Genomic DNA, 15,394 nt, shown 5'->3' on the forward strand with positions numbered 1-15,394 from the left:
TTATCAATGTAATTAATTGTGTTTTCGTTAATTTATATTAAGTTTTTAAAAAAAGGCTGTTTTTGTAATTAATAATTGTGTTATAATCACAATGATATATATCAAGGTGCAAAGTGGCTTGAAATGAACCTCACTGACTTGTGAGTCTCATCATATTGATTTGTAAGATTGAAGACTAAAACTCCCATCTTTCCACTCTCCTTCTCACCGTCACCAAGCTACGCCTTTGTTATTTGTGTCATTGTTAGTGTTTTGCAATCTTTAGCAGAAAAAGACATAATGACGAACAGATAAGTGCGTTTACTTTGTGGTCCATGCTTAGATGTCTGAAGTCAAACGTGTTTAGTGTTGGGTAAGTCAGACTGAAAACTGTTACTAATTACAAACTCAATAGTGTCTTTAAATTACTGTACAAATGACTCTCTCCAAAAAGTATTTAATTACTTACTAATAATTACTTTATATACAATATAAACCTTCCTTAGTTAAGTGACATGAAACGGATCTTTAAATTCATTCAAGTAAATAGTATAAAACTTTGGATTCGTTCAACAGGACTAGGTGTTATAATCTCACTATTTCAGCACAGTTGAATTCCCCAATAGGACATTTCCCACGCCTTTTGCATGACAGGGTGAAGCTGCAAGAATATGGATAGTGGAAAGGAGGTCTGAGGTATCACTCGGTTGGTCGGGTAGGCATCCTCTGTGTTTGGGGGATAAATGATTATAGAAATACATAGCATACTTACCTTTCCTTCCCATTATCAAAAAACATAAGTCTAAACCACAGCCGTTGGCTTCTTTTTTCTGCACCACTGGCCTCTGAGAGTGACCTATTTGTCAGCTTTGGTGACCTCTGCATTTAACCCGTCCAGTGAGTAGTGAACTCATGCACTGCAAGTCGTGAATACATACACACCCGGAGCAGTGGGCAGCTATCACTGCAGTTCAAGGGCACCTCAGTTGTTACCCGCCGGCCCTGAGAATCGAACCGGCAATCTTTTGGTAGAATGTTAGAGATATAGATTGTTAATAATAGAATGATAGAGGAATGGAGTGAGATTGATGAGGACACATACTGTATATCTGTGTCAATCGGAGCTCGTCTCAAACTGCAAAAAACATTGGTATGTCTGTCTTGTTTCCAGTACAGAAATTCTCTAAATCAAGATAATGTGTAAAGCAAAACGTTTTCTTTCCTACCAGTCATTGAATGTTTCTCAGTAGTGTTTTCGTGCTTCAAGGTTCTTATTCTGACTATAATATCTAAACACAGAGCTCTATAGCCTGATACTGTGTATTCTATGACTTCATAACAGGATGCAATGTAACACATCTGTGTCGCGTGTGTGTGTAAACACATTCACCTGCTTCTTGTCTTTCTAAAACAATAGTTTGAATAAATGGCTAACATAATAACTTGATGCCACCTGCTGGCGGTTTTAGTTTCACATTATTTGCCTATAACGTTTAATATTTTCTTTGTTCATAATTTTATATTTAAAGCATTAATCTCACAGTATTATTTACGCACTTGTAATTAATCACTGAATCCGATGAAAATCTAAATCATTTTGTGTAAAAAAATCCATCCCGTGTCTTTTATAAAGAGATACCTGTCTGGGCATTTCATAGGTATTAAATGGGTGTAGTTCAATATTTTATTTATAAATCCACAGTAAAAAATATGATTTTGTTCAAATAAGTTTAACGGTTAACACTACGTGTCCAATAGATGGCACGAGTTTCCCAGGTTCACGTTAAAAAAACAACACCCATGCGTCAGCACGGCGTGCGTCATGGCGTCACTTCCCGTTCCAATTGGAAGCCGTTGTTACTGGAGCGCCATGTTAGCACAAACAAAAGAAACAACTTTAATGGGTTCATAACAATTCACGGCAAGCAGGAAAACAATGGCGGAATATAACATGCTTCTCATATTTTCATAAACCGAAGCTTTCCAGAATGCCTTTGTAAGTATGTCGCCGGAGTTTTAACGTGGATGATATTTGTGGAAACGCCAGGTCTACGGCCTAATGTCACGAATCAGTCCAGACTATAACGTTAACGTTACATGTTCACACTACGTTGTTTAACTAGTTGCCGTGTGTTTGTTTTAACTCACGTTAATCAGTATGTCACTGGTAATGCGATAAAACGACCAAGAGAAGATTCAGGTGAAAGTAATCACGCCGGCTTGCGTGTATAACGTATATGATGTATAGGTTGCTTTTATTGGGCGCGCTCTTTATTTAGAGATTGAGATCAGTTGTATACATCGTGCTGATGTTGATCAATGAAAAATGTTAACGCTGCTCTCACGTGACGCGTTAAAACTCGATTCGATTGAGCGAGCGCAACAGGACGTCCAGAAACGCTTTTAAAAAAGTGGGAAATACTTTTCACGCCTTAAAAAATGTTGGATTATTGCACAAGGGGTAAAAAACGGCGAGTCGTGTAGTGCACAGACGGCCGTGTGGACATAAACACACTTTTCTGTTTTTTATTGTGATCGCTGTAATTGAACCCGTGACCTTTGCGTCGTAAACAATGAAAGGAAACAGTCTGGACAAACACTCAGTTGTTGTAAGTTACCGTGTCTTGCAGAGATAAATGCAAGAATGTGTCACTCGATTCGATCAACATGTGCGTCACGATAGTATTGTGATTTTTGTGCGATTAGTCTGTGTATATTTCGATAAACTTGATTTTCGTTTATCGTCCCTGGTTTTTTGTCTTTTATCACGAGTTTTTGTTCGATCACTGAAAAAACATGAATAGGAAATATATGTACACAAGTTAACAGCAAAAAACAAATATTAAATAAACCCTTAATGTAAATATCTACCCATAACAAGGTCAGTGTCTTTTGCGTTGTTTTAAGTTCTAAGTTGTTTTTTCATAAATTGACTGATATACCTTGCCATTTATAATACCATTGAACAATAAATTATTACAATACATTGGAAACCGATAACCAATATATTTGCCGATATACAGTACAGTAAATCTAAATATTACTATAACATTTTCTGAAATTATTTTTCTCTGCTGAAAATCATGTAGCAAGGCTACTTTATACCAATATTTGCCAAAAATGCATAAATTGTATAATTTTCTGGTATGATGTTTATTTAATAAACAAAGTAAAGATGATCTTCCAGAGCAATGTTTTGCTACAAGCAGTAAATAAATGATCATGACAGAAAGACAGTACTCTACTGGATTTTAACCGTGAGCAGCGTGCAGCTGAAGTGGTTCAACCAGAGGAAATGGTTCATAGTTTATCGGCTAAAATATTTCAGCTTTAATTTTATTATATCGATAACAGGAAAAATGACCATTTATCGGCCGATACCGATATGGCCGATACATTTTCCTGCATCCCTATTTTTTACTCACCTTGACTATCTTTTATGAAACTGAAAAGATGTTTTTTAAGAATAAGATGCAGCCTTTTCTCTACTATAGTCATGAGAAAACTGTTGCAGGATTCGCTGATCTGATGTTAAAAGTCTCCCAGGTATAGTAGAGTCTGAAAGGAAATATTTTTTGTTTTTCGCAGTCCAATAACCAATCAGGTGCAAACGGCCCAGCAGATCCCGAAACACTATGGGATCACATCTCCCATCAGCCTGGCACAGCCGAAAGACGCAGATCTCGTCCTCACTCGGAAGCTGACGGAGACGCTCCGACCTTTCGGAGTCTTTGAGGAAGAGCTGGAGCTTCAGCGAAGGTAAGTGTGTGTGTCACTTTAATGAGTGAGATGTATGTTTATGCGTCACAACATGTACTTTTTGGATGCAAACTTTTAGCAAATTATGTGAAATGTGTGTATTGGATATGATATTTCATAATAACCTAATTAATAATACAATTTAAACTGTAAAGTAAATAGTGCAGTGTATTGCAAATTGAACTTTGCATTTTTTTAATCTTGTGCAGCCCTTTCTATGTCTACTGTATTGCATACAATTGTGTACCTCCCCCCGTAGAATTCTAGTGCTTGGAAAATTAAATACGCTGGTTAAGGAGTGGATCTGTGAAGTCAGTGAAGCTAAGGTATACTTATTTTTCTATTATATAAAATAACAGTAATATCGAAATGTATGATCTACCACTCATCGATACTGACTGGTGTTTTACATGTATAGAATATTCCAGCTGCAGCGATTGACAACGTTGGCGGAAAAATCTTCACTTTCGGATCCTATAGGCTTGGAGTTCATACCAAGGGTAAGTTTTAATAATAACTCTAGAATAATTTATAGACCAGTTGAGGTATATAGACAGATGTTTATAGTATATTATATAAATATCTGTAAATATGTCTACGTTTATAGGTGCTGATATCGATGCTCTGTGCGTCACTCCCCGTCATGTGGAAAGAACAGATTTCTTTTCCTCCTTTTATGACAAATTGAAGGAGCAGGAAGAAGTCAAAGATTTGAGGGTATAATCAGAATATTAGTATTGTGTCCATACTGTTCTTTCAGTCACTGCTGCTTTTCGTCTGACTTGCTTTTAATTTTTAGGCGGTGGAGGAAGCGTTTGTTCCTGTGATAAAGCTGTGCTTTGATAGCATCGAGGTATTTTAAAATGTTATTTATTCTCAATCAAAACGGTTTTTCTTGAAAATTAAGGAGGGGTGCTTGGCAGTAGGGCTGTGACGATATACATCACGATTCCAACTAAGTATACCTGTGTAGGTCATTTCTGAAATCGATTCTGTGTTTTATGCACAGCTCTACCGTGAAATACAGCTCTTTGAAGTATTGCTCGATCTAAAGTCTCTACGACATAGAATCGTTTATAACGTTCATTTAAAAAAGCAACACTTGTCAAACATCATCAGCGATAGAAAATGAATGTTGCAATTTCCTGGAACTACGGGTGTAAATCGTTCTTCTTCTGTGTCCCATATTCAAAGTTTCTGTGCGAGAGAGGTCTATGGGTTTCAGATGTGGCGGAATTCAACCGTAATTCATTGAGAAACTGAGCATAAAAATGACAGAATATATCGTCCCAGCCCTACTTGGCAGAATGTTTTCACTTTTTTGTGTGTAATGAAGGCATATGGTGACCAAGGGCTGTCAAGGTTGTGCATAAAATATAAGCCCTTCGCTGTATTACAAGTTCTCAGAAATTGGTTTCCTGGAACTCTTTTTGAGGGATTTTTGAATATTATCTTAAAGAAATATTTCATCCAACAATTAAAAAAACATACAAAACTATTTAATGTTACATGAAATTTTTGTAAATATTGTGCATGAGTGAGTGCTACTTTTATGTACTTTTTGCTGTTGAGTTCTCTGGAAATTCTGGTGTGTTTTTTGTAATATATTGATATTTTTGTGGCAGATTGACATACTGTTTGCCCGGCTGGCGCTGCAAACCATTCCAGAAAACCTGGATTTGCGAGACGACAGTTTATTAAGAAACCTGGACATTCGCTGCATTCGAAGCTTGAACGGTAATTATTTGTATTATTTCAGTTCAGTGGATCTTGTTTGCATATTTCTTGTTCTTTGGTGTTCTTGTTACATTTGATCATATATTGACTCATATCTATCGTGTCACATTAGGTTGCAGAGTGACGGATGAGATTCTACATCTGGTGCCCAACATTCAGAACTTCAGACTGACTCTCAGAGCCATCAAACTGTGGGCCAAACGTGAGTAGACACTTTCTGTCAGCCTTTCGTTGTATTTTGTTGTTGGTTAAATGGATAACGTGAATTGCCAGCATGAAAACAAGCCAGAGAGTGACCTTTCATGACCTGCTGTGCTGTGTTTGTGGGCTGTTAGATTGTTCAAAGAAACAACGCTGCTCATTGTTCCTCATCAAAATGGTTTGGCTTGCATGTGATTCTTCAGTTGAGATGTGCAATTGGACAGTGGACACTTGTGAAAACTGAATGTGACCTATGACTGAAATAAATGGACATTTATAATTGTAAGCCGGATTTTGCCGTGTTTACGTTATTGCATTTTGAACGTCAGACACTATTTGAAACTCTTACAGGTCACAATATCTACTCGAACATCTTGGGTTTTCTGGGCGGCGTGTCGTGGGCTATGCTGGTTGCAAGGACCTGCCAACTTTACCCCAATGCTGTGGCCGCCACCCTGGTCCATAAGTTCTTCTTGGTTTTCTCAAAGTGGTGAGTTCCACAAACTAAGCATTTCACGTTAAAGCAATTTGGTCATTAGTAAAAGAGAGTCAGACTTGTTTAAACCTATTTCTCTCCCGCCTTTATAGGGAATGGCCAAACCCAGTTCTTCTGAAACAGCCTGAAGACTGCAATCTCAACCTGCCAGTCTGGGATCCGAGGGTACTTTAGTTGTACTTATTGTTTATTGATGTAAATAATTTTAAACAAACAGTGGTTTAATTTAAGTAAAATAAAGCAATAATCTGGTTAAATAATTGAACATAAAAAAGAACACAAATAATTTTTTAAGTGTGCTCTCAGATTTTGTCTATATGACTGTCATTATTTATCTAGCCTCTTATTTTTTTACATTTTAGGTGACCCCTAGTGACCGGTACCACCTCATGCCGATCATAACACCAGCCTATCCCCAGCAAAACTCCACCTACAATGTCTCAGCGTCCACCCGAGCCATCATGGTGGAAGAGTTCAAGCGTGGTCAGTCTCATTTCCGAACATCTTCAGACACACATTCTCATCAGAGTCGTAGTTTACTCAAATCAGAAAATTCTGGCATTATTTACTCTTCCTCGTGTCATGTCAACGCGTTGCAACACGTACATGTGATTTACTTAAAGGAAGTTTTCTTGCCGTTTGAGAAATGTAAGCTTGAAGTGAAACCTATCAGCGCAGAACCATTTTAGCCATATAGACTCACCAAACTGATATCAAGCTCCGAAAATGACACGCATGCCTATTAAATTAGCATGCTTGGTGTCTTCTGAAAGCATATAATCTTAATTCAAATCTTTCCGTCACAGTTTGAAATTAGAGATGGACAGATGACAGATGGCAATAATCAGTATCACTCGACAAATTCAATTTCTATCGACCGATAGTCTGAAAACAGCCGATGACCAGAGCCGATATAGGAATATGCAGTGAATTTGTGCTCTGTATATAGATAAAGTATAGAAACATCACCAGTTTGATGCTTAATATTAATAGTCATTATCTGAATTAATAACATTCAGAAAGTTAAAGAAATATTAATTTAATCTTCAGAATCCGTTTGGACAGATATCACTCTGAATAATCGGGATGGGTGGAGAAATGAAGTATTGCATCTCTACTTGAAAAATCCTTCAGGCACTATTTCACCATTTCAGTCCATTTGATAGAACAATCAAGAAAGTCGCACCAGTTTAGAAGGACATGCAGGAGAAAGAATGATGCCAGAGTTTTCTTTTATTTTGAATCAAAATGGTTTTAAGTTCATTGTCGTTTGACTCGCATATCCGATTGTTGAATTCTCCACAGGTCTCGCCATCACCGATGAAATATTGCTGAATAAAGCAGATTGGTCCAAACTATTTGAAGCACCAAACTTCTTTCAGAAATACAAGTATGTATTAAGCTGCTTATCCTGTTGGACACACATGGTGAGATTAAATCGTTTCAATAAAGATTTATTTTTCAAAACCGCACCCACATTCATTCTGATATTGTTATGTAATCGGTACAATCAGTTTGAAATAAAAGCAGAATTTTGCATACTAGCAGTCTATTGATTTGGAGTACAAAACAATGCCTTAAAGTTTGTGTGTAATAGTCTGGCTAAACAAAATTGTAGAGTGTGCTTGAAATGTACGTAACACATTGTTGAGATGGTACATTTATAACATTTTCAAAGGTAGGTATTTTAGTTTAATATTGATTGATTTAAAAGGTTTTTACTGGTTTTCTTGTGCCATATTAATTTGTATTCAATTCAAAAATAAAATGTTTTAGTTCACAATTCGTACAATGTATTTCTTGTTAGTCTGTGGTTTTTATAGTATTCATAATTTTATTTTATGTTCAACTTCCCCTCAATGTTTAGCAGTAAGTCTGTATGTGTTTGTTCTTTTATTTGAGATTAGCGTTATGAAGTTTTATCTTTTCGCGCATTTTTTAAATATTTTTATAAAGGAGGTTTAAATTCACATTGCTTGACGTTTTGCCAGTCAACATTTTTGTGTGGCTGCCATTTGTTTATTGAAGACCCACTTTCTCAAAATCATGATGCTCAGTTCTTTGTGGGTGGGTTAGATGTGGGTTGTTATTTACCCCTCGGAATAATCGTTTTAAACACAGAGTTGCAGTGACTCTGTGGAGAATATTTTTTAGGATTAATTATCGCTCCAACTTTTTTCTATAAAACTGAAACTTTTTTTTGATGCCAGAATACTTCATCCGGCCTTGAATACGAAGACTACTACAACCAAGCTATGATGATGTCTGTAAAATAAAATTATAACAATTTGGCTTTGCATCTATAAAACATTATCAATATATTCCAACATGGCAGCATTAGATTACAGTAGGTTACAGGAATGTGAAAAACACTTTTTGTGGATTAACACACTTGAGTTTAAATGTATAGAAAGGTTTGAAACATTCATTCTGTCCATACAAGCACCTAATCCGTCAATATCGCATGTGTGCTGCTCCGTAAAGAAAGCCACAAATAAATCAGAGAAAAATAATGTGCTTTGTGGTCAAAATGTGGAATATATCAATATACCTATTCATATAAGTATGTAAGTATTTATGGCAATGTGCTGTATAAATGGAAAGTTGATGGTGGTGTGCATGTTAAACTAAGTTTTAAGATCGCGAAAACCTCATGTCATTCCAAACCTTTCTGCAGAACAAGCAACACTGACCTCCATTGAGTTTCATTGTATGGTCACTAAACCACAAAAACTTTTTCAGAATATTTTCCTTCATTTTCAATCGAAATTGAGTCATACAGGTTTTGAATGATATGATTTTAAATAATCTATTTAGAAGTCATTTTATTTTTGGCTGAACTATCGCTTCATTATCTTCTTTGAAGGAGTTTGTGTTTTACACTGCAAAAACGAAATTCCCAATTACTTTTTTTTTTGTCGCGTTTATATTTTCCACCTCACTGTCTCTTAGTCGATTTAAGTATTTTCTTTAAGGCAAATGCACAGTTTTTTGTTTTGCAGTGTATGACGACAAGAGCAGACATAATTCATCGGCATTTAAGGGATTCTCCATCCGAAAACAAAATTTCTGTCATGTTTTACTCACCCTCAGGTAGTTCCAAATCTGTATCCATTTCTTCGTTCTGCTAAACACAAAGGAAGATATTTGGAAGAATGTCAGTAACCAAACAGATCTCATCCGCAATTACTGTAATAGCAGGGAAAATAAATACTATAGGAGTCAATGGGCGATGAGTTCTGCTTGGTTATACTTTCAAATATTTTCCTTTGTGCTTAGCTGTAACAATCTGAGCGGGAGTAAATCAAGACAGAACTTTCATTTTTGGTTGAACTGTCCCTTTAAAAAAGAAAATCTGAAACTGTCGAGTTTCAGAGTAAAGAGGATTTGAATGATCTCAAATGTGTATGAATCTGTGTGTATGTGTCTGTGGAGGGGTGTACAGTGTACGGTGTCATTGAGATGGGGCGGGTCGGCCCTGTAGGTTTTGCCGGGTCTGAATGATTAACTGTAGACTAAAAGATGTAATGGCATTGTTCTGTCTTTTATGTCCCAAGGCATTATATAGTGTTGCTAGCAAGTGCACAGACAGAGAAGCAGCACTTAGAATGGTGAGTAGATTTTCCTATTATATCTTCCGCTCTTTGTGGGATCAGTGTTGTGCTCGTGTCCCCTGCGTGACTCGCAATGTGGCGGGATTAGAACTGAACTTGCGTTCTGCCTGACAGGGTGGGCCTCGTGGAGTCAAAGATCCGAATCCTGGTGGGAAGCCTGGAGAAGAATGAGTTCATCACACTTGCCCACGTTAATCCGCAGTCGTTCCCGGGAGCAAAAGAGGGAAATGAAAAGTGAGTCTGGATGCCTTTATTGACAATTAACAACATAAGGATGGGATCCAAAAGGTGGATCAGGGCTACTTTACGAAGGTCTGATTTGTTTTTGTGTACAGGGAGGAGTTCACTACAATGTGGGTAATAGGGATTGTGTTCAAAAAAATGGAGGGATCAGAAAATCTTAACGTGGATCTGACGTTTGACATCCAGTCTTTTACAGACACAGGTAAGACCTTTTTCTTTGCATCCCACCATCATCAAGCATTCAAGTCTTTTTTCTATTTTTTATGGTTCGCTAATGACATCATTAATCCACAGGGATATACTTCCAATGCACACTTTTAAAATATAATATTCAGGTTTATTAATGATCATGTGTTGTTTCTGAATGGCTGTAGTTTACAGACAGGCCATCACCAGTAAGATGTTTGAACAGGACATGAAAATCACAGCCATGCATGTGAAGAGAAAACAACTCCATCAGCTGCTGCCCAAAGTTTCCATTCCCAGGGGCAAGAGAAAGGCAAGCGTCATAACTATATTAAAGGAATAAATTACTCCTAAATGACAATTTTGTCCACGTCTTTCTTATGTGGAACACAAAAGAAGATATTTTGAGAAATGTCTCTGTGGTTTTGTATCCATGCAATGTAAGTCAATAGGGATCAGTGATGTTCGATTATTAAGCTTCTTTTAAAATTTCTCATTTTGTGTTCTGCAGAAGAAAGAAACTCTTACAGGTTTGTAATGATACGAGGGTAAATAAATAATGAAATTATTTTCTTTTTTGGGTGAACTATCCCTTTAAAACAGTTTTTCGGAAGTGTAATCTTGAGTTCATCATACATTATAAAATTCCAATGTAATGCTTATTTAACTGAGTTTCCTTTAGCATTTGTCTGATGGCCTGCGTGCGATGAATGAGGGCAGTCTCGATCTATCGGTTGACAGTGACAACAGCATGTCAGTGCCGTCCCCCACTGGAGCTTCAACTGCCAGGTGTGCCCGTGCCACCAGTCCTCAGGGGTAAAACATCTCCATCGCCTCATCTGTTCACTTTAACTGTGAAGCTGTTCCATTACATAACTTCTGAGTTTTTTTTCTCTGAACATAGCTCCATCGTGTCAGGCGCCTCAGAGTCGCAGGGTAAAACTGATGTTTTGAGTGGAAGCACAGAGCCGGCTGCTGGTATGTTTATCCAAGACAGGTCTCTCGTAAATAAAAATTCTGTCATCATTTAATCGGCCTGAAGTTGTTACAAATCTGTAGTAATTTTTTATGTTGAACACACGAAGATATTTGGAAGAACGTGGATAAACCAAACATTTCTGGGGCACCATTGACTGCCATAGTAGTTTGGTTTCTTACTATAGTAGTCAATGGTGACCCAGAACTGCTTCCAAAAAGTCTTCCAAAAATCTTTTTTTGTGTTTAGTGAAATGGTAAAATGTATACAGATTTGTAACAACTTGTTGTTTATTCTGCTCTGAATAGTTCGTTTTTGTACAAGAAATCAATTAATAATCATATTTTGTCATTTACTCACATTTCTTTGATCTGGGGACCATCTGTTTGTTCTTTATGGATTTTGAATGAGAGCGAACAAATGGTGGACATTTTCCCAACAGATCGTTTTTTTTTATTTTAGGGGATGGCAACGTGGGCACTGCAAGCAAGAAACCCAAAGTGGACGACAGTGTAGAGCAGAACCCTCAGTCGAGTCCCTGTTTATCATCTGAACCTGCCGAGGAGAGACCTGACTCACCCCTCGAGAATAAGATGTCGGAGGAAGCCAAAGCAGAGGACGTAAGGCAACACGCTCATTTTCTAACATGCTATTTATTTTCATTTTAGGGACATTTAGGGAAAGAATGGGTCTCTATTTCTCGTTCTGTTATTATTTTTATGGAGAAAGTTGTGCTGCAAAGCAGGAGTGTTTAGTCCCTATGTGTTTTATGTGTTTAAATTGTGTTCTCAATTTTGGGCCGGACCTCTACCTAGACTTTTTAAATAACTAGTGTATTTAAAGATCCAATGTGTAATTTTCTATTGAAAATGCAATATAATACACATAACTATGATTTCAGAGGCGTATAAAGAGCTTACATAATGAACTGTAGTGCTTCGAAAGGGAGGGGTGGAGTGAGCTGTTGGTTGCAATTCGCAACCAGTCCACCAAATTCTGCTAAATTTCATACACTGGACCTTTAGGTTGTATTGTCATTTTTCAACATGGAAAGTTCCCTAATGGATGAATTCATCCTTTCCAGCACTCAGCACTAGAAGAAGAGTCCTCCGGTGATGCTAACTGCCACGTAGCAGTGGATCCAGTGGTAATTCCTTCTTTATAAGCTCTCTGCACTACATTTTGTTTCCATTTTATTCTCTTTTGTAATTGAATTTGTAGAGTTTATCTGTATTTTCATAATATCCATAGCTTAGTGTTTTTCTATCATTACGGTATTGTTAATGTGTTTGCATAGACGGGTGAAACGGATCCTTCAGAGGCTGAACCCACAATGGAGACTGAAGTAACGGTAAATAATCACTGGAAATCTGAAGAATTCTACTATTTAAAATAATTGTACATAACATTGATACTTTGATGGGTGCATGGGTCATTGCTGATCTCATTTCCTGTCCCGCTTAGGAGATGAACACAGCAGAGATGATGACTCCCAGCCAGGTATCGAACAATGATTTTTATTTCATTATTGTTGCCTTGCCTTTAAAATCAAGAAACATTTTTGTCTTCAACTAGAAGCTAAAATCAGTACAAAGGTGCAACAAAGCACACTTAAAGTGACGATTAACCCGAAAATTCAAATTCTGTCATGATTAAGTCATTTTAAACCTGTGTGATTTTCTTTCTGCAAAACACGAAAGATGAAATTCAGTAAGCAAAAACCAATTCGGTCCAGTTGGTCCCCATTTACTTCTATTGTATGGACACAAAACCAATGCAGGTCAACGGGGACCGACGGCTTTGTTACCAACACACTACAAATGATCATCTTCTGTGTTCTACAGAAGGAAGTTAGTCTTACAGGTTTAAGTCTTTCCACTCCGTCAAACAGTTGTGTGACGTGATGATGTTTTTTTGTTCAGAAAGCAGCCAATGCGGATCTGTCGGACGTTCCGATTCTCCCGTCGAACCCCATCGCTGTGGTGAAGAACTCTATCAAGCTGAGACTCAGCAGATAGAACTGCAGTCCTCTGCTTCTCATACTCAGGAGGCCAACGTTTGGTCGCGTTCCGGCCACGTTCGACGCGGCTCTCCACTAGGGGGCAGCTCTGTTCTTCCACAAACTTCCCTGTGCCCTCTCCCTTCCTCCCCCTTCCCGATACAATGCAAAAAAAGTCACACCCGACAACCTCAATGTGATTCATAATTGTGTTCGTGTGATTAGGTGCACATGCTTTGTAAATCAACCACATCCCTTTGTTCGACCTTAAAGACAATGACGCTTTGCTTTTTTCTCTTTTTGTTGGTAAATCAATAAAGAGGCTTGTCATTTTATTCCAGGGTACAGTCGGTCCACTGGCGACCAGTCCATCATATTGTACAGAGCTGAAGGTGTTAGATGAGCATCAAACTGCGCTCGGTAGGTGGAGATGCATTGAATCAGCGTGAATTAATGACGATATTGATCTGACGTGAGAAATGCATCGAACCAGATCAGGCTGAGATTAGCGTTCGTGTCATTTTTTGCCTTTGGCATTAGATCAGGTTGTTAGGAGTGGGATAGCTACTTTTCCCAGGATGCTCGGATTCCAGTGATCTCCGCTAACTGACCAGCGCTGGCTGTTAATTTAGATGGCGGGTGTATGTATATATATATTATATATATATTCATGGAAATCTAAATAATAAATAATGACAGTTTTATGTGCTTAGTTTTCCTATTAAAATGCTGTTTTATCCCTAATGTGGAATCAAAAGTGCATTTTGAATGACTAACATCGGTAAAATGGCACTTCAACTTATTACCGTTCACCTGATTTTGAGGTTGTGGATGTGAGAAATTTAATTTGAATTTAGCTGTAATGATGTCTTTTGGGGCCGACGAGTGATTTCGTTTATTTTGAAAACTTTTCTTACTCTGTTTTGCTGATTTTGTCAGAGACACGTTTTGTCTTGTTGGTCTGTGTTAACTGTGGATTTGTGTACGAGTAAATCTGCCGACCCAGGAGCACTGTCACAGCACAGATTCACGTCTGTATAACGCCTTCGACGGCCTTGCGATGTTCTTTCCGTTCTTTCATACGCTTATTTGTAAGGACAAGGTATTGTACTTTTTCACAAATAAAGATCTACATGGTTGCAAAAGAAACCTCACTGTGTGATCTGTTCATTATTATGTCTCTTTGGATTTCAGATGAAAGTTTTAAAAACTGCTGCGAGTGTGCTTACGCAAGTTGAAAAGAACAAAAATAAATCTTAATGTATAGGGAATGCTGGTGGTAGTGTCACAGGGGATAAAGATCTGAAAGCTTTTGATTTCAGTTTGGCAAATGTATGTGGCTTTTCAACAACTGCAAAACTGTTTAGTTTGTTGTGTTTGCATAATTTGGAGAGGTAACCTAACTTTTGTTTGTAAAAACTAGCGTGCAGAATAAAACCATTGGATTACATTATAAGGGAAATTTTGTCATCACTTACTCATCCTATTATTTATACCTGTAAGACTTTTCTTATTCAGAACACAAAAGATGTTTTGAAGAATGTTCGTAACCAAACAACACGTAACCACTACACTTTCAATGGTTTTGTGCCATAGAAGTCAATGTTGTTGATTGGTGAGCAACGTTCTTCAAAATATCTTCTTTTGTGTTTTGCGGAAAAATGAAAATCACACAGGTTTGGAATGAGAGTGGGTGAGTTAATGTTGACAAAAACACAAACTGTCATGTTTTCGTAAAATCCAAGGTGTGATTTTATCCATTTGTAAGCACGAGCTGCCAAGATATGAGTTTGTTGAAGATAAATGAAACAATCAAAATAAATTAATCTTAGTACGACCAACAACGATGGGAAACATCACTAATGCGTTGAACATGTTCAATGTTTTGAAATATAAAAAAATTAATGTTTCCTTTGTAAATGTTGGATCACATTTTCCCGGCAATATTAAACATGTGTCCTTCAGAAATCGTCTGTCCTCCAATTTAATGTTTGCTAAATTTTACATTTTTGTTACAATGTTACATGATTACGAGGAAACTATAAAACATTAACAAATTTAATAAACATATAATCAACCCATAATTTAATTTGAATGTATTATTTAACTTGACGTGATAACGGCCGTTGAAAGAACTGCTGTCGAGTGAGTCAGGCTGTATTGTTTAATGTGCACTTCAAACTTTTCCATATTTAGCCACACTT

The 15,394-nt window shown here is 37.3% G+C and overlaps 1 protein-coding gene across 1 annotated transcript; it reads left to right on the forward strand.

The window, feature by feature from the left end:
- Positions 1-1,811: 1,811 nt before the first annotated feature.
- papola (poly(A) polymerase alpha) lies at positions 1,812-14,339 on the forward strand. Its single transcript, XM_056764266.1, has 23 exons — positions 1,812-1,975; positions 3,568-3,738; positions 3,998-4,064; positions 4,157-4,238; positions 4,346-4,455; positions 4,538-4,591; positions 5,364-5,475; positions 5,588-5,677; positions 6,028-6,166; positions 6,265-6,337; positions 6,535-6,655; positions 7,478-7,562; positions 9,730-9,783; positions 9,901-10,020; positions 10,122-10,231; positions 10,404-10,528; positions 10,898-11,031; positions 11,120-11,193; positions 11,654-11,811; positions 12,276-12,338; positions 12,489-12,542; positions 12,656-12,691; positions 13,114-14,339. Exons 1-23 carry the CDS (start codon positions 1,968-1,970, stop codon positions 13,207-13,209), a joined length of 2,136 nt encoding a protein of 711 aa, XP_056620244.1. The 5' UTR covers positions 1,812-1,967; the 3' UTR covers positions 13,210-14,339.
- The last annotated feature ends 1,055 nt before the right edge of the window (positions 14,340-15,394 follow it).

Source organism: Triplophysa dalaica, chromosome 13 (assembly GCF_015846415.1).
Source record: "Triplophysa dalaica isolate WHDGS20190420 chromosome 13, ASM1584641v1, whole genome shotgun sequence".
NCBI lineage: Eukaryota > Metazoa > Chordata > Actinopteri > Cypriniformes > Nemacheilidae > Triplophysa > Triplophysa dalaica.